Source organism: Muntiacus reevesi, chromosome 3 (assembly GCF_963930625.1).
Source record: "Muntiacus reevesi chromosome 3, mMunRee1.1, whole genome shotgun sequence".
Lineage (NCBI taxonomy): Eukaryota > Metazoa > Chordata > Mammalia > Artiodactyla > Cervidae > Muntiacus > Muntiacus reevesi.
This window is the reverse complement of record NC_089251.1, coordinates 189,730,141-189,752,456: the sequence shown is the minus strand read 5'-3', so window position 1 is coordinate 189,752,456 and position 22,316 is coordinate 189,730,141. Positions and strand designations below refer to the sequence as shown.

The 22,316-nt window shown below is 39.1% G+C and overlaps 1 protein-coding gene across 1 annotated transcript in view; it reads right to left on the bottom strand.

Annotated features, from left to right (window-relative positions):
- The window catches only part of SAMD3 (sterile alpha motif domain containing 3), a 40,713-nt gene that overhangs the window by 5,756 nt on the left and 12,641 nt on the right, over nt 1–22,316 (bottom strand). Inside the window, 3 exon segments of the mRNA XM_065927800.1 lie at nt 14,421–14,588; nt 17,432–17,516; nt 17,992–18,177. Coding sequence (XP_065783872.1) covers nt 14,421–14,588; nt 17,432–17,516; nt 17,992–18,177 — 439 coding nt within the window.

The window sequence follows — 22,316 nt, the reverse complement described above, 5'->3', positions numbered from 1 at the left end:
AATCCCAGGGCGAGGGCTGCTGCTGACTGTGGAGAGACAGATTGAGGGGAAGTGAGGGAGGAGACTGTGGTGGAAAATGCCTGTAGAGGGAAGCAAAGCAGCCATGAGAGCAAGGCAATGCTGCTGAGTCATGCCTAGGGGGTGGAGCTGTCACCATAGCCTCTCTCTCCCCACATGCCAGCATCCGCAGCTGAACAACAGAGGCTGGCCCATCAAACGCCTGACGTTCAGTGACTAATGTGCCAAACTGCAGAGCAGGACCCCAGCCAGGGTGCCCCTGCAAGTGCCTGGTGCGCCGATCTACAGCCTAGGACCGATGCCAGGGGGGCCCCTCTATGTACCTGATGCCTGGCACAACAGAGAAGGACCCCAGGCAAGGGCGCCCACTAAGTGTCTGAGCAGGAGGAGCTACAGAAGAAACACTGGCCAGAGAGGCCTTCTGATCACCAGTACAAGAGGCTTGAAAAAGGACTCTGATAGGGCCGTACCTCCTGCGGTGGACACAGTCCCTGTCCCCGCACACGGGGCGCCGGCAGGGTCCCCAAGGCCAAGCACCTGGGCCACCCTCACCCTCAGCCCTCACCAGGCCAGAGCTGCCACGGGCCAAAAATGTCCTGCGTCTGTGCACGCAGGGTCACTTCGGTCGTGTCCAGCTCTTTGCAACCCTGTGGACTGTGACCTGCCAGGCTTCTCTGTCAGGGGGGTTCTCCAGGTAAGAACACTGGAGTTTATGGGCCAATACTGGTTGCCATTCCCTTCTAGAGGACTATATTTCCTGCTTCCCTAGCTGCCAACTCCCCTGAGTTCCTGGTGCTGCCAGAACCCCTGCGACCCCAGCAGCTGCACCCCCTCCACCCCTGGCCCTCACAGGGGCAGACCCAAGTCCTCCAGGGCAGCCTCAGGAGCAAACCCCAGTGGACGACCCACAGGCAGAGGTGGAAATAGAACCACAATTGAAACCCAGGGGCAGTGTGACTAAGGAAGAAGACCCAAAGCCTTCCCACCAGTTATACAAGCTGCAGATTAAATCCACACAATCAACTAGGCAGACGCTGTGTCTGTGGAATATATGAAAATCATGGAGAGCTCCCACAAAAGAAAACGCACTAGTTCTGACAGCGGTGGACACTGGAGGCAAGAACACGCAGGAGGAGGACAAATTAGAATCTGAGCTGCCCCCGCAGCACGGCCAGAGACCCGCACAGAGTTGGAGGGCATCCTAGGGAGGGGAGGTGGGCTGCGACTCCCAGCGAGGGAAACACTCTGACAGCAGTGACTCAAGAAAAACATTTATTATTCTTTTGTTTTGACTTGCTCTGTAGACTCTTTTGGATTTTTTTTACTTTTTTCTTTTTTCCCCTTTGCCCCCTGCTCTGTTGTAATGTCAATGTTATTGGCACTATGAAATAATTAAGCTCTTGAGTTTTCTTTTGTTTTTTTCTCAGTCACATTTTTTATTGTTATAAACCTCTATATTGGGCTTTTGTAGTTCTATGGAGTTTTCCTTTTTTTCTCTCTCCGTTTTTTTAATTTTAATTTTTAATTTTTTAAGCCTATTATGATTTTTTCTACATTTTTTCCTTTGTTTGCTTTTCCTACTGTTCTTTTCCCCTTTGCAATTAATCTGTATATAAATCTTCTTCATCTACCTTTATTTAACTTTGCATATCTATTCTTTCTTTCCTTTCCTCTCAATGTATTTGTTAGTTTTGTTTTCATTGCTTTATTCCCCACTTGGCACCTTGCTTTAGTTTTGTTTTCTAGTTTGTGCTTTAGTTAGTGTTGTTCTTAACTGGTAGACATAATTTTTGATTTCCTTTGTTTGCTGGGTCAATCTACTGTACTTTATTGGACTGTTTTGATTTTGCTTATTTTAAAGTCATCAAGATAGTGTGGTACTGGCACAAAACCAGAAATATAGACCAATGGAACAAGATAGAAAACCCAGAAATAAACCCATGCACCTATGGGTACCTTATTTTTGACAAAGGAGGCAAGAATATACAGTGGGGCAAAAACTGCCTCTTCAATAAATGGTGCTGGGAAAACTGGACAGCTACATGTAAAAGAATGAAATTAGAACACTTCCTAATACCATACATAAAGATAAACTCAAAATTGATAAAACCCTAAATGTAAGATCAGAAACTATAAAACTCTTAGAGGAAAACATAGGCAGAACACTCAATGACATAACTCAAAAAGATCCTCTGTGACCCACCTCCTAGAGTAACAGAAATAGAAACAAAATAAACAAGTGGGACCTGATTAAATGTAAAGCTTTTGACAGCACAGGAAACTATAAGCAAGGTGAAAAGGCAGCTCTCAGAATGGGAGAAAATAATTGCAAATGAAACAACGACAAAGGATTAATCTCCAAAATATACAAGCAGCTCATACAACTCAATGCCAGAAAAACAAATAACCCAATCAAAAAGTGGGGAAAAGAACTAAACAGACATTTCTCCAAAGAAGACAGACAGATGGCTAACAGACACATGAGAAGATACTCAACATCGCTCATTATTAGAGAAATGCAAATCGAAACTACAATGAGGTATCACCTCACACCAGTCAGAATGGCCAGCATCAAAAAATCTACAGACAATAAATGCTAGAGAGGATGTGGAGAAAAGGGAACACTCTTGCACTGTTGGTGGGAATGTCAATTGATACAGCCACTATGGAAGATGGTATGGAGATTTCTTAAGAAGCTGGGAATAAAACCACCATATGATCCAGCAATCCCACTCCTAGGCATATACCCTGAGGAAACCAAAATTGAAAAAGGCACATGTATCACATTGTTCATTGCAGCACTATTTACAACAGCTAGAACATGGAAGCAATCTAGATGTCCACTGACAGATGAATGAATCAAGAAGTTGTGGTACATATATAAAATGGAATATTACACAGTCATAAAAAGGAATGCATTTGAGTCAGTTCAAATGAGGTGGATGAAATTAGAACCTACTATACAGAGTGAGGTAAGTCAGAAAGAGAAAGATAAATATTGTATTCTAACACGTACATACGAATCAAGAAAAATGGTACTGAAGAATTTACTTACAGGGCAGTAATGGAGAAACAGACATAGAGAATAGATTTATAGACATGAGGAGAGGGTTGGAGAGGATGAGACGTATGGAAAGAGTAACATGGAAACTTACATTACCACAGGTAAAATAGATAGCCAATGGGAATTTGCTGTGTGGCTCAGGAAACTCAAACAGGAGCTCTACATCTACCTAGAGGGGTGGGATGGGGAGGGAGATGAGAGGGGGATTCAAAAGGCAGGGGATATATGTATACCTATGGCTGATTCATGTTGAGATTTGACAGAAAACAACAAAACTCTGTAAAGCAATTATCCTTCAATTAAAAAACAAACAACAACAACAACAAAAATCTAAGGCAATCAGGGAATTCCCTGGTAGTCCAGTGGTGAGGACCCTTTCACTGTTGAGGCCCAAAGTTTAATCTCTGATTGGGGAAATATGATCCTGCAAGCCTCACAGCTCGGCCAGAAAAACAAACAAACAAATAACCTAAGGCAATCAACAGGCTTTGAGGAGACAAGAAAAAACTCTTTCTCAAAAAATTAGTTGAGAGGACAGTTGGCTGGACTACACTTGAATCAACAAGTTGACATACTGTCATCTGACCAGAATGTGAACAGATGTTACCTGTAAAAGATAGGAAAAATTAGGACTTTTGCAAGTATATTAAGAAAGTGTCAGGTAGATCCACTATTTGTGAACATAAGATGATTAGCAAGACATAGAACAAGTGAACAAATTTCTAGAAAAAAATATAACATACCAGCAGACCGAAAAGAAATTCCTATAACCTTATATAAATTTAGTTAGAGAATAGAAGTCTTTCCACAAAGAAAATACCAAGACCTGAAGGTTTCACAGCTAAATTTTGCTAAACTTTCAAAACAGAGTGTGTACCAAATTTACATAAATTCTTTCAAGGAGTCAGAGAGAAAAAAAAAAGAATTCTATGAAGTATCCCAGTCCATTCTACAAAGGCCTCTATGAAGCCTCTGTCTATGACATTGATTCCTAAACCTGAAATAACTGCATGAGAGACGATAATGACAGGTCAATCTCATTCCCGGACAAAGTTGCACATATTAGGAACAAGGAAAAACTAACTTGGATTTACCCCAGAAATGCAACAAGGGTTTGACATTAGTAACTGGTCATGCTTCCTGCTAACTATGGTGTATACTGGAGAGTGTCATTTAACCCTCTAATTCCTCTAAGGTAGTTGTCCACTCTAGAAGTCACTGGCCACATGTGGCTATAGAGAGCTTGAATTGTTGCTAGACCAAATTAATACATGTGCTGGAAACACTGGATTTCAAAGACTGAGTATGCAAAAAATATCTCATTAACAAATTTTCATAATGATTACATGCTGAAATGATAATGTTAGGTAAAGTAAAATATAATTTTAATATTATAATTCCACCTGCTTTGTTTCACTCTTCTTGAATGTGACTACTAGAAAATGTTACATTATATCTTTGGTGCATATTGTATATCTATTGGAGAGTGCTATGTTAGATGGTAGGGTTTTCTTCATCCCAAATTCCAATCATCTCTGTTTTTACTTCTATTGTCATCAAAGTGACTTTGAAAATGATGCTTCCTTGTGTAACTTGAGCAGTTTTTTCCTAAGACACATGCAGCCATGTGTCTTAGTCAGCAGGCAAAGGGCTTTGACTTTGCCCCAGTTTCCAAGTGCACAGCTGACCTGAGAACCTTCGCGGTATCAGCGAGTATGCCACCTGCTGATGGCAGTGATTGCATCATATCCAGAAGGCAATCAACTGCCAGCGTTTTTCTTCAGCTTTTGCTATCTTGTTCAGTTTTGCAGTGTGAGAGAAACAACTGTGGGAAAGGCTATAAAAATGATTAGAATATTGTACAATGAATTATCATGTGTCACGTGCAGTAAGAAGCAAGCAGTAAATGCCCTAAAAGAAATTCAAAGGAACCTAGTAGATGTCCTTAGCATTTGACTATCCAAGCAGTTTTTTCATGGCTTTCAAATCCATTTGATTTCTAAGCCAAAGAAGGCTAACACACAGAAGAACTACTTCATGACTTTCAATGTCATGGGGTATATATATTTCCAAATAAGTAGAAAAATAAAATGTTTCAAGAGAGATGAATTACAGTAGCCCCCTACTTCTCTGCAGGGGATATGTTCAAAGAACCCCACGGGAAGCCTGAAATAGCAGATGGTATTGAACCTATGTCCAGACTGCTTTTCTCTTAACATAGACCTATGATAAAATTTAATTTATAAATTAGGCACAGTTAGTAATTAGCAACAATAACTAAAAATAAAATAGAAAAATTGTAATAAAATTTATGTGAATGTGGTCTTTCTCTCTCAATTTAAAACTTATGAATTGCTTATTTCTAGAATTTTCCATTTGATATTTTCAGAACACAGTCCACCATGGGTAAGTGAAATCTCAGACAACTCAAACAATGAAACTGTATAAGTATAGTGCTAGTAATTTAACACCTGGCAGTTAGTTAGTTAGCTAACTAGTTTGTTTATCTATTTAACTAATGCTTGGAGGACTTTGTATGCAAAGACACCCCACAATCATTTATTAAATCCTTGTGTTGCTGTCCTAGATACAGCATAAGTTTTTTAAAAAAGCACAAATTAACCTCTCTATAGAAACTTTTGTGACATTCCCAGTGTATTTTGATATTGCAAATCAGAATTGGGCAAAATATTAGTTATTATTTTTCATACTCTGAGAAAAGTCCTCAGAACTCCACCAGTTGATGAAGCTTGCCAGGAGCAGAAGAATCACTGAGATGTGGATCCAAAGCCTGACATGTCGAGCTTGGAGCTGCTGGTATTATTCAGGATAAGCAAGATGCTGCTGCTCTACCTAACAACCCTCAGATGTTAGAGCAACAGAACATTATCTCTCATGGGACAGACCCATCTCTTCATCCTCCTCACCCCAAAAAAAGACTGACTTTATCATCTAGAAAGTCAGTCACCACTGCCAAAGAAAGGGAGAAGATGGAGCACCGCATACTGGATCATCAACGCCCTTGACACTCCTCCTTATATTTCACTGGTCAGAGTCAGTCTCACGGCCACATCTCACTTCAAGGGAGTGGAGAAGTATAGTCTGGCTGGTTGTCTGGAGGAGCCGAGCTGAGTAACTTGGTGAGCAGAAATCATATCCACCCTCATCTTCCTCTGGGTTTCTTATTATGTGACAACACCGCTCTCCTTATCATTTTAGCCAATTTCAGGCAGTGTTGTCTGTTATCTATGGCCAAAACCATGAAAACTGAATGCTAGAACACCCAAATCTCAAACCAGAAAAAAAATCCCCTAAATAAATTCTATATCCAGCAAAACATCCTTCAGGTATGAAGGAGAAATTTAAGACATTCTCAGATAAATTAAAAGTGAGAGAATTGGTCACTAACAGATCTGTCCTACCAGAAATTCAAGCTAAAATGGTCTTTCAAGCTAAAATGAAAGAACATGGACTATAACTCAAATCAACATGAAAAAATAGAGCACTGGTAACGGTCACGACATAGGTAAATAAAAAAGACAGTTTAAATCCATTTTCAGGTTGTAACTCTCCCATCTTATTTTAAAACCAATTGCATGAAGCAATAGTTATAAATTCTGTGTGGAGGGACATACAATGTATAAAATTTAAGTAACAGCACAAAGGGAAGAAGGGTATTGTTATACAGGGGAAAAGTTTTTATATGCTATTACAATTAATGAGGTGTGAATCCAAACTAGATTATTATAAATCAAGGTATTAGTTGTAATCTCCAGGGCAACCACTAAGGAAATAACTAAAAATGTTTATTTACTAAGAGAAACGAAAAGGGGAATTACATTAATGTACTAGAAAATATCTGCTTTAACACAATGGAAGGCAGTAATTGAGGGATAAGGGATAAAGTAAGAAGAGATGACATATATTAATAGAAAACAAACAGTAGACATAATTCCTACCTTATCAGTAATCATATTAGGTAATTAACAAAATGGATCTAAAAAAAAATCCAACTATATACTGTCTATTAGAGACATACTTTAGATTCAAAGTCATAAGTAGTCATAAGTCATAAAAAGATGGGAAAAGATATATTATGCTAGCAGTAACCAAAAGAGAGATAGAATAATTATACTAATATGAGACAAAATAAACAACACAAAAATTGTTCCTAGAGACAAAGGAGGATATTTTATAATGGGAAGAGGGCCAATCCGTTAAGAAGATATAACAATTCTCAACTTATACACACTTAACAACAGCCCAAATGTCATGTGGCAAAAACTGACAGAAGGAAGCAAGAGACAATAATAGTAGTTGGAGATTTTAATGTCACTTTCAATAATGAATAGAACCACTAAACATGTGATAACCAAGCAGTTGAAAGACTGAGTGACTGCTATTCTTGGAGAAGACAACAGGAATTGTAGGAATTTGGAGCTGAATAAGGGCTTCTTGGGGGGCAATAGTGGTAAAGAATCTGCCTGACAACGCAGGAGACATAAGAGATGCAGGTTCAGTTCCTGGGTCAGAAGATCTCCTGGAGGAGGGAATGGCAACCCACTCCAGTACTCTCACCTGGAAAATCCAATGGACAGAGGAGCCTGGCAGGCTACAGTCCGTAGGGTCATACAGAGTTGAACATGACTGAAGTGACTTAGCATGCACAGAAATCATGCATAAAATGAAAACCTCCAAGAAAATGTCATCAAAAGGACTTTTGAAGAAACAGATAGGATTAAGTTACTTAAAATTCTAAAAAAAAAAGTGTAGATTAAATTATCTGATAAAGATAAAATAATCTGTTCATTTAAAGATCACATTAATAGCCTCCAAACTGAGAGAAGGTCATTGCAACTAGGGAAAAAAATAGAAAAGCAAAAGCCTTTGTGGGAAATTCAAAGTCCTTCCTGTACTGCTTCAAGAAACCAAAATAAATTTTCACCAAATATCCAATTCAGAGTTCATTTACTCCATAAAGACAGAGGAGAATCTTTGCAAAGTGGATGAAAATGTCAGGTGCAGATATGAAGAACTGGACGCATGAAAGATTCAAGCCAAGTTCTTTCAGAAAAACTTGAAGGAAGCAATGACTAGTATCAAAGTCAGCTTATATCCCATGAGTAACAAGTTTATGGTAATAAGTTGAAGGCTTTACTGGCTGAAAGAAATCTCAATAATTTAAGAAAAGAAAAGGTGTACTTTAGCCAAAAAAGCATTTCAAAAGTATATTTAGGTCCTGATGTTTCAAATGAGGCATTTGGCAGAAACCCAAGAAGACCACCAACGAACCCTCTGGATGCAGAGACCCCCAGGAAAGGATGCGCATCAGGCTCTGTCAGTGTGAAATGCAGGGTCCCTCCATACACCACCTTCATCCCGTCACAGCAGGCTCTTCATGAGCGCAAGACGGAACTCATCCTGGCCCTCCTTGCTCTGGCAGATGCTCAGAACCTTCCTCTGGTCCTACATCTACCTGCCCTCCCACCTCAGTACCCCTAGTCCAGGCTCTAGTTCTCTGTAAGAAGTCAAGTGCTACAAAGGAGTCCCAGGGACAAGTTCTTGAGAAAAGGACCCACTGTCCTCCATATTCCAGAAAATGAGGGTGACCTGCAGAAATGTCTAGATCCTAAGTAATAAATAATAAGTAATCAAATGAATTATGGCAATGGCATTAAAAATAGACTGATAGACCAATGGAATAAGAGTGAGTGCCCAGAACACACTTAAGTCTTTTGGGGGTTAACATTCAATTAAATTGCCACCATAAGCCAGTGAAAAAAATAATTGGTTGTAAGAGCAATAATTCTATGGAGATCCTTATCTAATGGCATATACAAAAATGGACTGCAGATGACTTAAAGATCTAATCATGAAAGTGCAAACTATAAACTTAATAAAAGAAGGAGTAGGAGAATATCTTTGTGACTTAGAGTATGGGAAGGACTGCTTGCTACCAATTAAGAAGAAAAAGATGCCAACCCATTAAAAATGGGGCAATGGAACTAAAGAGGTAATCTTCTAAAAGAAGGAATTCAAAACTCTAACAAACACATGGAAAGATGCTCAGGCTCATTAGTTATCCAGGGAAATGCAAATCACAAGACTGAGATTACAGTTTATACCTATTAGTCTTGGCAAAACTCACAAGGCTGGCTAACGCCAAGCACTGGCAGGAAGATAAAGATATGCAGTACTATGGGACTGAGACTAACAAAATCATTCTAGAAAGCAATTAGTCAAATTAAGTACACGCATTCCCGTTCCATCAGTTCCACTTCTGGGTGGACAAGCCAAAGAAATAACACACAGCTGCAGCCATAAGCATCCAGGTATAATGGTGTTCTCTGTAGTACCATTCATTGTGGGAAGGAAGGGGCTTGAAGCAAGGACGTGTAAAAATTGCTACAAACATGGGGTAGAAATACACATGGTAACATAAACGAGACTTAAACAGCGTCAGTGAAAAAGTGAAATACAAATGAGGTATAGAATAGCATTTGTGTGTGTGCTCAATCATGTCTGATTCTCTGCGACCCCGTGGATTATAGCCCATCAGGCTCCTCTGTCCATGGAATTTTTCAGGCAAGAATACTGGAGTGGATTGCCATTTCCTCCTCCAGGGGGTCTTCTCCACCCAGGGATCTCCTGATTTGGCAGGCAGGTTCTTTACCACTGGGTCTTGGGAAGCCCAGAATATCATTTACATTGAGTCAAATATATATAAACCCACAATTACAGTGCACATTTTAGAACACCTCATGAACAAAAAGATACAGATGAAACACATTTGAAGGGCTGCCCAAGAGCAGAGGTGGGGAAAAGGGCATAGAAGAACAAGCACATGGGAATTCCTTGGTGGTCCAGTGGTTAGGACTCCATGTGCTCACTGCCGAGGGCCCAGGTTCAGCCACTGGTTGGGGAACTAAGATCCCACAAGTCACGTAGCGTGGCAAAAAATAAAATTAAAATTAAAAGGACTCTCATACTTAAAGAAATGAGCACAAAAAGAAATGAATAGAACAAGAGGCCTGGCACAGAACAATGATGATAATGTGCCATGAGGTGAGAGTTTGAGTCACTCAACTTTAACACTTCAGGTTTTTCACAAGAAAATAATACAGTACAAAGTTAATTCCACGACACTGCATACATACAATTTCTATAAGCTTTTACTACCAATGTGTCTTCATCATTTAAACAGGATAATATTGTCAGCAACTTAAATAAGTACTCAGTTAAAACACAGACAGAAATAGACTTGTAAACATAGAGAACAAACTCAAGGTTATCAAACCGGCAAAGGGGTGAAGGAGGGATAAATGAGTTTAAGATTAACATATACATACTACTGTGTATAAAATGGACAACCAATAAGGACCTACTATATACACAGGGAACTATATTCAATAGCTTGTAACAACCTATAATGGAAAAGAATCTGAAAAAGAATATATATATATATACACACACATACATATATATGTATGTATATGTATAACTGAATCACTGCTAAAACCTGAAACACTGTAAATCAACTATGAAAGTGAAAGTCACTTAGTTGTGTCCAACTGTTTGTGACCCCATGGACTGTACAGTCCATGGAATTCTCCAGGCCAGAATACTGGAGTGAGTAGTCTTTCCCTTCTCCAGGGGATCTTACCAACCCAGGGATCAAACCAAGGTCTCCTGCATTGCAGGCAGATTCTTTATCAGCTGAGCTACAAGGGAAGCCCAAGAATACTGGAGTGGGTAGCCTATCCCTTCTTCAGCGGATCTTCCCAACCCAGGAATTGAACTGGGGTCTCCTGCATTGCGGGTGGATTCTCTACCAACTGAGCTATCAAGGAAGCCCTAAATCAACTATCTTTCAATGAAAAAAAAGATATTGCTCAGTTAATTCTACTGTTTTGAGAATCCACTTGTGTCTCTGTTTATAAGTACTCTAAGAAGTATAGTAAAAGACAATTAAGCAAATGAAACAGTTTTATCAATTCACAGGGCTACAAGTTGCTTGGACCTAAAGCTAAAACTCAGATGCCTAAGAAGCAATGTTGCTTATACTGCATTTGACTGGATGTACAACCAACAGTGACATGGGGTCGTGAGGTTGGCAAAGGATTTTTAAACATCACATTTAAATCCAGTATTTTTGGAGGATTGATCTAGAAACATAGCCTGGGATTCTGACAGTATAGCTCTTCATACCATGGTTATAATTCCGTTTAGTAGCAGAATATAAGGAATCCAGGCATTTTTAAGACTCACGGGGAGATGCTTGATGCTGCTGAAGCTTTGGGTTTTATAGGGGCTTCCTCACTGGCTCATCTGGTAAAGACTCTGCCTGCCAATGCAGGAGATGCAACAGATCTGTTGGATCTGTGGGTTGGGAGATTCCCTGGAGGAGGAACTGGAAACCCACTCCAGTATTCTTGTCTGGAGAATCCCATGGACAGTGGAGCCTGGCGGGCTACAGTTTGTGGAGTTGCAAAGAGTTGGACATGACAGTAGGTGTGTACATGCACATGCATGCATGCGTGCACACACACACACACACACACAGCATAGTTTAAGCAGCGCCACGCTGACCTCAGGGATTAAGGGAGGAGGAGGGTTGCGGACAAAAGATCTGTGACCTCAGACTCACTTACATTCTGCAGTTGCTTGGTCATCTTCAGAAGCCCATGTGACAGGAGTAAGAAATGCACTGTCCTTCACTGAGGCATCTACCATCAATATTTTGGTAAATTCCCTCTAACCACCGCAGATAACAGAAACAAAACTAGTGAAAAACTCTTCTCCTTCCTTACTTATTCCCAAAACTTTTCTCCAGTTTAGCAAAACTCACTTCCTTGCCTTTGAGGGGATGGCCTGCCTCCTGGCTTGTTGCCTACATCAGCGTTTTCCATCTCTCCAGCACAAGGAATAACTTTTTTTCTATATTATGGAAATGCTGTGCCCAGTCAAGAAATTTTAAAAGATGGGAAAGTTGCCAAAGTATATCTTAATCCAACTATCTTTAATTTTCAGAAATCATAAAGACATTTAAAAAGAGCTATAAGAAATTCAAAATGCACACTGGAAATAATTTAGGCAACTCATCTGAAGTCTAAAATCCCATGAGATAAGTGGTGTATTCAATGAACTTATCTTCTTAGTGTTTTACCATTTGCTTAGTCACTATGGAGAGTACAAAATACAGAAATACATTGTTTCTGTAATATTCTAGTGTAAACTTTTTTCCATCCTTTGAAGCATTTGGCTTTACAGAACATTAGGTCATAAACAGAGACGTTACAGTGTTTAAAGAACCAGCAATGTGTAGCTCCATTTGTAAGAGGGAGAAAAGCAAATCCTTACCAATTAGATTTGCTTGGCCTCTTCAGGTGCTAACAATGACCTCTTTTTGCCCCAGCTGGCAGGAAGGTCAAAACTAAATTCTGTTGCAACTTAAATCATCTTGGGCCCTGATACATTCAATCCCTCTTTTTTTTTTGTAGCAAAGACCTCTGCATGGGCCTTAGTAGGATTCAATTTAAGATGCAGGCATGTCTAGGAGACTCCAAGATAGGAACCACGAAGGGCACAGTTACAAGATGAACTGAGGTGGTTCTGAGAAAGAACAGAAAGATGACCTCACAAACGGGGTCAGTGATGATGGCTCAGCGTCCGTCAGGGTGACCTCTGACCCCGTGGGCTTACCCTTGCTGGGGACAATGGCTGCTTCTCCAATTTTACCTTTCACCCCACTCCAGTGAACTTTGGTGGAAGACGCATCAAAGGGAAAGAAAGAAAATTGAATTTGTAAAATATTAATTCATTTATAAAGGAACTCCATTTGTAGTATGAGGAAAATCACATATTTTGAGAATACTTATGCACAATGTAATTATGTTCCCTTACAAAGTGGCTCTTTATTTTAAGAATATAAAATATATTTTTAATCAAATCTAATTTTAATCTTATGATTTTAGTTTAAAATTGGAATATTGCAGTTAAAGTTTCTATAAAACCACATCTCTTAATTTAGGTACCTTTCATCTGTCTTGTCTTTTCATCAAACAGCAGATATAAAATTGTATTACCTTAACTGGACGGTCATTTTGAGAACACTTTGAAAGTTACATAATAAGATATTTAAAAATACATCTAGATCTAAAATTTTTCTTATGTATCATGCTAGAATGAATAGCTTACAAAATATATTTAAAAAATACTCCCATTCCCTGGCACTTATAAGTAGTGACAATAAAATTGAGATAGTCTGATAGGCTGCTCTATTAATATTAAATAATCATACCAGCTGAAAAAGAAAACAATATTTACACCGGTACACTCACTGGTATAAACGTGCTTATAGTGAAAAGTTAGGTTTACATATTCACATTGTGCTGCGTGAGTGCTAGGTCGCTTCAGTCGTGTCCGACTCTTTGTGACCCTGTAGACGGTAGCCTGCCAGGCTTCGCTGTCCATGGGATTCTCCAGGCAAGAATACTGGAGTGGGTTGCCATGCCCTCCTCCAAGAGATCTGCCCGACCCAGGGATCAAACCTGCGGCTCATGTAGCTCCTGCACTGGAGATGGATTCTTTACCACAGAGACACCAGGGAAGCCCACTCATTCATACTGGATTGAGGGAAACAGTATTTTGGGGGACATGAGATTTAGCTTCTTGAACTTGATAGTTAGGACATCCTTCCTAAGGAGTTCAGTCTATTTTATTAGTAGGGGACATTTTTGTTTCTGAGAGCATCTGGGGGCCATGAAGTAGATGATATCTATAGAACTTCAGATAATTAGGACCCACATCAATATTACGGTACAGCAAACTCACTGTAGAGCGGGGAATCTCCAGACCCTGCCAGGGGCCCTTGACCTGAAGTTCCTCACGGCCGCCTCTGTACCAAGTAGAGCACTGTGGAGTTTTATACCCATGTGTGTGGATTATCTTGAAACCAGAGGCTACTTGACCCCTACAATATGAGTATTAAAAACTTTCTGTGGTAATAAGGACAGCAAGAACATAGCGCACATTTTAGGATGAGAGGTAAAGAAATTATTCAAAGACCCAGAACGTAAGAGTTTCTCTAGGTCTTTTGAGGATTGTGAAAGAATAAACTTGAGATATCCAATAAACCCTCTGCTCAGGTTTTTGGAAACCTTCTTCTGGAAATATTCTCATTCACAAAAGCAAAATAGATTTTTCTTGGTTTCTGACCCACATGTTAAATTTTCAAAAGGATATTTTGTTTTGCTTTAATTATTTTAAATGCTAGTATTTGTTATTCCTTAATCAGTCAACCAATAAGTTGTCAGAACAATTAAAGATTCAATCTTACTTTTATCTGGACAATTTTAATTTCATCAAATCTTATATCAGCAAGAGATTTCCTTGTCTGGCCTCTTCGGTGTCCAAATTTACACTTATTCCTCATCACTTGTTCATCATCTTCTATGGGTCTTCGAACATATTTAAAGCGATCTTTGAGGGCTCGTTTCCATAAAAACTGTGTAAAATTATAAAACAGAGCAGTTAATCTTCTAAGAGATTTGAATAAGCCTATATAAACAATAAAATTGTTGTCTATCACCTCTGGGCTTGAAAATATCTTCCCATCACAAATACTGGCCCGACTGAGAAACCTTGATTTGGTTAAAAGGTGTATGGGTGTTCACTGTAGCAGGCTTTCAACTTCTGTTGTAGATTTGAAAGTTTTGAAATAAAAAATTGTGACTACCAAAATCCTGTAACAATCTATAAAAGAAAATAATCTGAAAAAGTTACGTGTTTATATATATACATACACATATATATAATCAAATCATTTTGCTGTACACCTAAAACTAACATAGTATTGTAAATCAATTATATTTAAACTTTAAAAAGTTAAGAATGAAATTAGTCCTAAAAACAACCAAAAGCTTCCTCGTTTGTGTGCTCTCTCTCTCTCACGTTAATATGCTAAGAAATTTCCTACATCTTCCACTGTTACGTGAGAAACACGGCCTCACATACACTTGTGGGGAGAGTTTGCGCAAACACCTACCAGGCCCCAAAGTCCCCCTCTCTCTGTGTGTGTACAAACCTGGACCACGATGTGCTAAGCGCTTTTGCAGCTCTCTTAACAGTGAGCCATCTCTAGTTAGCATCACTGGGAAAAGATGTGGGTAACATGCACACAAGATCAAAGCAAGCATTGTTCATAATTTTCTGTTTGTCTCATTTGATAACCACAAAGCTAAAGGTCAAAATGCAATTAGATAGATATGTATTTGCTTATATATATGCAAAGGTTCTCTGGGAGGAAACTTTAATAATACTGGTTACTTCTGGGAAGGAAAATTGGATGATTGGAGGATAGAGATGGGTGGGAGATGTTTCCATTTATATCCTTTTATAGTTTTTGAACCCCATGAAAGTATAACTTATTGAAACAACAAATTTAGATTATTTCTTTGAAACACAACTAAGTCTATAAACAGTAACACTAAGTTTTGGAAATATTATATCCTAAGTATAGAAGGAATTCATGGCATGTCGGGTAATTATCAATACTAGGACCCCAGGTTTGTTTGTTTTTTGAGAAAATTTGGTTTACTTTATAGTGTGCTTTTGTACACAACAGAATATTTTAGGAAGGATATCATACTAGAAGCAAGGGTAACTGAATACCAGTCTGACTTCAAAGTTACTGGTTCTAGATATGTCTTTTCTGAGTCTGGATGGTGAAAAATAATCTTTAAGGCCCTGTCCCACTCAGAAAATTCTATGATTCTATCCATATATAATGAAATTTTTCCAAGAAAGAAAGAGAGAAAGAAAGAAAAACGCAAAGCAAGGGAGGGGAGAAAGAAAACAGAGGCTTAAATTTTATGCTCACAGACAGTGACATTTATTAATTGCTATTCAGATTGGAACTAATTGCTTAAATTCCACATTTTCAAGAAAGTACAGCAAAAAATTTTTCTCACAGATGTCTGCGAACATAAAGTACAAAGGACATGTATCTTATTTAGATACAACTACCAATGTATGCATATACATCACCTAGAGATGTGAGAACTAATAGACATTATAGCTTTAGGTATAAAAGCTATAATTCTCCACAATTGTCCCTTAAATCATACAGTTCCAGTGTCACAATGCACTCAAACTTTTTTAAACACCTTGACTTTTTTAAGTGTACACTTCAGTAGAGTTAAGTATGTTTACGTTGTTGGGCAATGGAGATCCCCGGCTTTTAAAGCCAAGAGACTCGCAGATCCAGAGAGCAAAGTTTACAGCGAAGCCTCTAGAACCATGTTGCTCAATGCTAGTTGCACATTAGCATCATCTGGGGTACTTTTAAAGATGCAAAGCTTTCTTCTTCAGATCAAATAAATCAGCATCTCTGGGGATCCTGATGTGCAGCCAGAGTTGAGGACTGCAGCCCCAAACACCGCCAGGATCTTTTTTTGTCAGAACAGTAGAGTCATGAGTGAATCAGGTGAGGCTGCAAGTCAATACCTCAAAACTACACAACTTCTTCATAGATGTTAACAAAGGCAAGAACCACCGTAGTGATGAAAGGAGGTCGGTGCAGCCACAGCTTCTCTTTCTAGTATGGCATCTCTTGAAGATCCTTCCTAGAGACTCATGGTTAATCATGAGTTTCCAGATGCTCTGAGAAAGAGATTCTGATCATCTTTCTAGAGGATAACATAGACAGAGAAAGTAGGCCAAGGAGGAAGATGGGGAGGGATGAACAGGTGGAACACAGAGGATTTTTAGCACAGTGAAAGTACTATATATGATACAATAATCATGGATACATCTGTCTAAACACACATAGAATGTACAATGCCAAGAGTGAAACTTAATGCAACTGATAGACTTTGGGTGATTATGATGTGTCAGTGTGGGTTCATCAGTTGTAATGAATTACCTCTCCGTGGGGGATGTTGATAATGAGGGATGTTAGGGATATGTAGGGGCAAGGGCTATTTGGGAAATCTCTGTATCTTCCTCTCAATTTTGCTGTGAATTTAAAACTGCTCTAAAAAAAATAAAGTTTTTTTTTTTTTAAGAAAACATAGGAGCACATAGAAAGCATCAAAAAGAACAGAGCAGAAAGAGAAAGACCAAAACTAAGAACAAGATGGGGACTGAGAGCAAGAGACAGAAGAGATGGTCAAGGGAATGGAATTAGAGAGACCAGACAGAAAGTGACAAAGAAAAACAGACAGACCTAGATAAACAGGGAGAGAGAGACGGAGGAAAAGGGAACGAGGCCTGAAATTAGTGGACAACGCAAGGCTCTTATTTTAAGGAGGCTTGAGAGTAACCGAACGGTGCCGTGTGGTCACTTACAAAGCCACAGCCGTCCTCATCCAGGAAAGGGTGGGCCTGCAGCAGGGCATTGACCACGTCGTTATACTGCTGGGTGGTGGGGTACCTGTTCAGCGGGACAGGGAGGACATTTTTCAGTTCAAGAAGCCCTTTCAGTTCAAGTTCCTCCCTATGAGTCCAAATTACATTCACTTTTCTTGAGATCTTTCTATGTGATAATGTAGACCCTCAAATAAGGGCTTTCCTGATGGCTCAGTGGTAAAGAATCCGTCTGTAATGCAGGAGATACAGGAGACCTGGGTTCGGTCCCTGGGTTGGGAAGATTCCCCTGGAGGAGGAAATGGCAACCCACTCCCGTATTCTCGCCTGGAGAATCCCACAGAGGAGCCTGGTGGGCTACAGTTCATGGGATAGCAGAAGCATCAGACATGAGTAAACAGCACACACATCCAAATATCGGGCAATGATGGACTTACTACCAATCTGTCATGCAAAATCTGAAGAGAATGGGTTCCAAATGATTTCAAGTCTTCTGAAAACACCCCTCTCCCAAGGCAGCAAGTTGCCCTGTTACTACTCACAGTGAGCCTTGCAGATACTTGGTCATGTCCGCCTGGAGGAACTCAATGATCCTTATCCGCGTGCTGTGATCAGGACACTTCCGTTCTGCTAGCATGCACTTGACATCATAAGGAAACTCCGGTAAGACATAGGACTTAGTCCATTGTAAGGCTTTATTCCTCGCCAGAATGTGTCTCACATTCCTCCTGTGAAATAAAAAGCACAAAGAGCGAAATTCCATTTCAAATATATGCAACTTATTAATTCTCTATACCCTGAGAGAATGGTTGGATGGCATCACCGACTCAATGGACATGAGCTTGAGTAAACTCCAGGAGTTGGTGATGGACAGTGAGGACTGGTGTGCTGCAGTCCATGGGGTCACAAAGAGTCGGACACAACTGAACGACTGAACTGAACTGAACTGATACCGTGAGAACTGATGATAGAAAACACATTCTTGAGATCTAAATATATGGACGTCGTCAACCCATCTTCCATCCAGTCATCTATGTGCAAAGGTTTGAAGGGTCATCAAGTACCTCTTGTTTTCTTTTCCTTTGCACACACACAAATACTTGTCATTCTGAAAAATGTATCATAACAGCATAGGCTATAGAAGACAGTCTGAAGTTGGGAAGAATGCTGATCCATGTATCTTGAGGAGGCAATAGGCAACGTATAGCTAAAACTGAACAAGCTATCTAACTAAATGAGAGTAAATTGCAATTCAGCAAAACAAATGAGGCATGTGATAAAGTCTTACTTAGCATCTGATTCAGAAAATTCTTCTAATAAATTTATTTGGCTGCAAATAAAATTAATTTATTAATTCTAATGAATATATTATTATTATTTCACTACTATAAATAATATTGTAGCAAAGTAGAAGAGTCACTTAAGTTGTTCTTGGCTATTTTAATAAGGTAAACTTGGTCTCTAAATTTAAAAAAGTATTAAATATTCTGATCCTCTCAAGTGAAGTTTCTACAAAAGGCTACTGAAAATGATAGCTACAGAAAGCAAATGAGTGGCTGCCTGGGGCTTGGGGTGGGAGAGGAGACTGAATGATAAAAGGACACCAGGGAATTTTTTAGGGTGATGAAAGCCCTCCAAAATGGATTGCGACAATGGCTGCACACCACATAAATTTACTAAAATTAACTGAGTTGTATACTTTAAATAGGTGAATTTTATGCTATGAAAGTTAAATCTCAGTAAGTTTGTTTATAAAATTAAATATCAGAACCACTTTAAAACCTTAAAATCAGTGATTGATCCAGTGTGTAAAAACTAAAATTTTCAAGCAAGTTACCAGAGGCAAGAGGTAGCGTTCAGTTCATTTCACTAATAGGATTGATTGGAAAGGAAGCAAAGTAACAGAAGCAAGCCAAGCCGAAGCCAAAAACAGAAAGATTTCCTAAATTAACCTAAGTAGGTTAATCTTCTGGTACAAGCATGGGCTCCTTAGTAGCCCAAAGAAAATTCAAATGAGCTTTGAAGGACCAGGCTTCCTTTAGAATTTTAGGTCATATTTTGTAAGAATGCAGGAGATATAAAAAACCATGAGGAATAAAGGAAATTGGAGAAAGAATTCTGCTCTCTTTTCATGATAAGATTTTTCTCCTTTTTTCCCCTTTGGCAATAACTACGTTGGTGGTGAAAACATGTCCTGGCTAAAATAAGCACTGATAATTCAACGTTTGATTCAATACAGCGAAAGGCAATTCCCAGAAGAAGTTAGTGCCTCAGCCCAAACTACTTTCCAATATGTTCTCCTCTTATTTCATTCATTCATTCATTCAAGCAATATTTATTGGGAAGGTATTGGGGGGCAATTACTCGTCTACAACCCCTATTTCCTTTCTTATTCTCTTGTTTCTTTCTCCCTCGATCTCTCCATTATCTACTTAGACCAAGATTCTGAAGAAATGGCAAGTTTCATTGGCTGTATTGTGTGCCTTCCCAAGATTTTTGAAAGGTGCTGTAACTGTGCAGGCATTAAATTTGGTTTCAGTACAACATTTTAACATCTATCTCCTTTCCCTAAGAGTTTCAAGTCTATTTAACTGCATGACCCCTTTAGACTTTTGAGGTTGCTAGTCTTATTTAGTATCTCATCAATGAACAACTTCTACATTCCAATGCTATAAAATAGGTCTTGAGGCAATTTTTATCTTCTTGCTCTATATAGGTCTATTTTCTTCAACATCAGGGTAAAAACTATATATATAGCATATTCTTATTTCTTTCAAACGACTAGAATGTAACAGACACATATAGGCTCAATCAAAGCCAGACAGTCATCTTGCTCCTAATTAGACAAAATCAGAGGCAACAAATTTTCCTTTTCTTTACATTAAAACAACTTAAGATATTTTGGAAGTGAACAGAAAACAAAGTATGCTAACTAACACAAGTCAAAACTAATATTATACAGAATACTAGAGTCAGAAATTAAAAGCACACTCTAATTGAGTGCAGAAAACTGCAGGCACAATCACCACCCATTCATAAAAATATTAAAATTCAGTATTTGCATTGGATTTTAAAAATCTTTACTGTGAGGTTGTGATTATTCATATCATTATTGAGGTAGAGTTGAGCAGAACACCATAGAAGTCAGCTCAAAGTAAGAACATGAAGCAGAGAACAATCCCAGACTAAGAGAATGATGATAGCTCTGTTTCCACTTCAGAGTCAGTGCCCTTTAACAAGATAATATCAGAAAACAAAGGTCTTTAACTCAGTGGGTAGCAACCCTGGGTTCACAGTACAATCATCTGGGAAGCTTTTAAAACATGTTAATGACTAGGACTGATTCCCAGTATAACTGAATCAAAGTCTACGGCACTAAACACTCAGGGTCTAAGTAGACTTTATATTGTAATAAAATAAAACTAACAATAAACTTAAGCTGACATATTTGATAATTATCAATATTATTGTTGCAATATGTGCCAATTCAAAAATTATGAGGGACTTTCCTGTTGGTCCTGTGGCTAAGACTCTGTGCTCCCAGTGTATGGGGCCCAGGTTTGATCCCTGGACAAGAAACTAGATTCCACATGCCTCAATCAAGGGTTCACATGCTGCAAATAAAAGATCCACATGACGTAAGGGAGGTCAAAGGTCCTGCTTACCTCAACTAAGACCTGATGCAGCCAAACAAATAAATGTTTTTTAAAAATTATGAGATAGAGGTTCTTATGAAGACGCTCACTGACTGTAAAACTTTGTTTAACTTTAATAAGAATGAAAAATCATCTAATTATTTTTACTCCCAAGGAACAGACAATATGGGCCTCACCTAGGATAAGGGAGAGGGCCCTATGCAGAAAAGGGCCAGTGGAGTTCCAGCTTGTTAAGGAAAAATCTCAACATACAGAAAACAGAAGTTGAGCCTTGGTAGGGAGCAGGAGAGACATACATTTGGGCAAGGACTACTTGTTTTATCGCCAGAGTATATAACTTACTCAATAATTAGGACAGCTTATAATATAGTCCAATTTTGTGTGCCATTTTATTATCAGCTAGTATCCAATGTTTTTTCTCAGATCCAGCCAAGATTCAAGCCTTCTAAATCTCCAGGACTCACTATGCATATGTCAACAGTTGTTCCTCTCACCCCAAATGCCCCAAGTTTCCTTCATTCTTCTAGGCTCACCTTCGGTCTTCTCCCCAGGTCGATGCTCTTCCATTCTCTCCCAACTCTCTGGGGTTTTCCTTGTCTAAACCCCCCACACAGCCTGGTCCAGCACTGGCCCCATGGGTACTCAACTATGTCTTGCTTTCTGACCTGTTTTGATTTCCCTAATGTCATTGTAGAATGAAACAGTTGTTCTACAGTTCTATAACAGTTCTTTAACAGTTCTAGAACTATAACTGCTATATAGTTATAGCTATTTAGGAACAGTTCTATAACAAAAATGTTATAGAAAGCTTCAGGAACATTTGAGAGAGATATAAAAATATTAAATATAACATTCTAAGACAGAGAAACAAAGACAGTCATAAGTTCCCCAAACTTGTGTATTCACACATGAAATTGACATCTTCTGAAAAGGGGAATTATATTAAAAACAACCCACCCATGATAAAGGAACCATTGACTAGGAAGGCATCAAGCTGACATGCCAGCAGAGAGAAGCGTGACATCACCAAGTCCTCAAGTTTGAGATATGAAAATGTGTGGGACTCAAACGCAAGAGAGGCAGATCTGGGGATTGGAGTAGAGTCATCTGTATACACAAAGGATACCTAAGAATTAGCCTGTGACTATGAAGGTGAAAGTGAAAGTGAAGTTGCTCAATCGTGTCCGACTCTTTGCCACCCCATGGTCTGT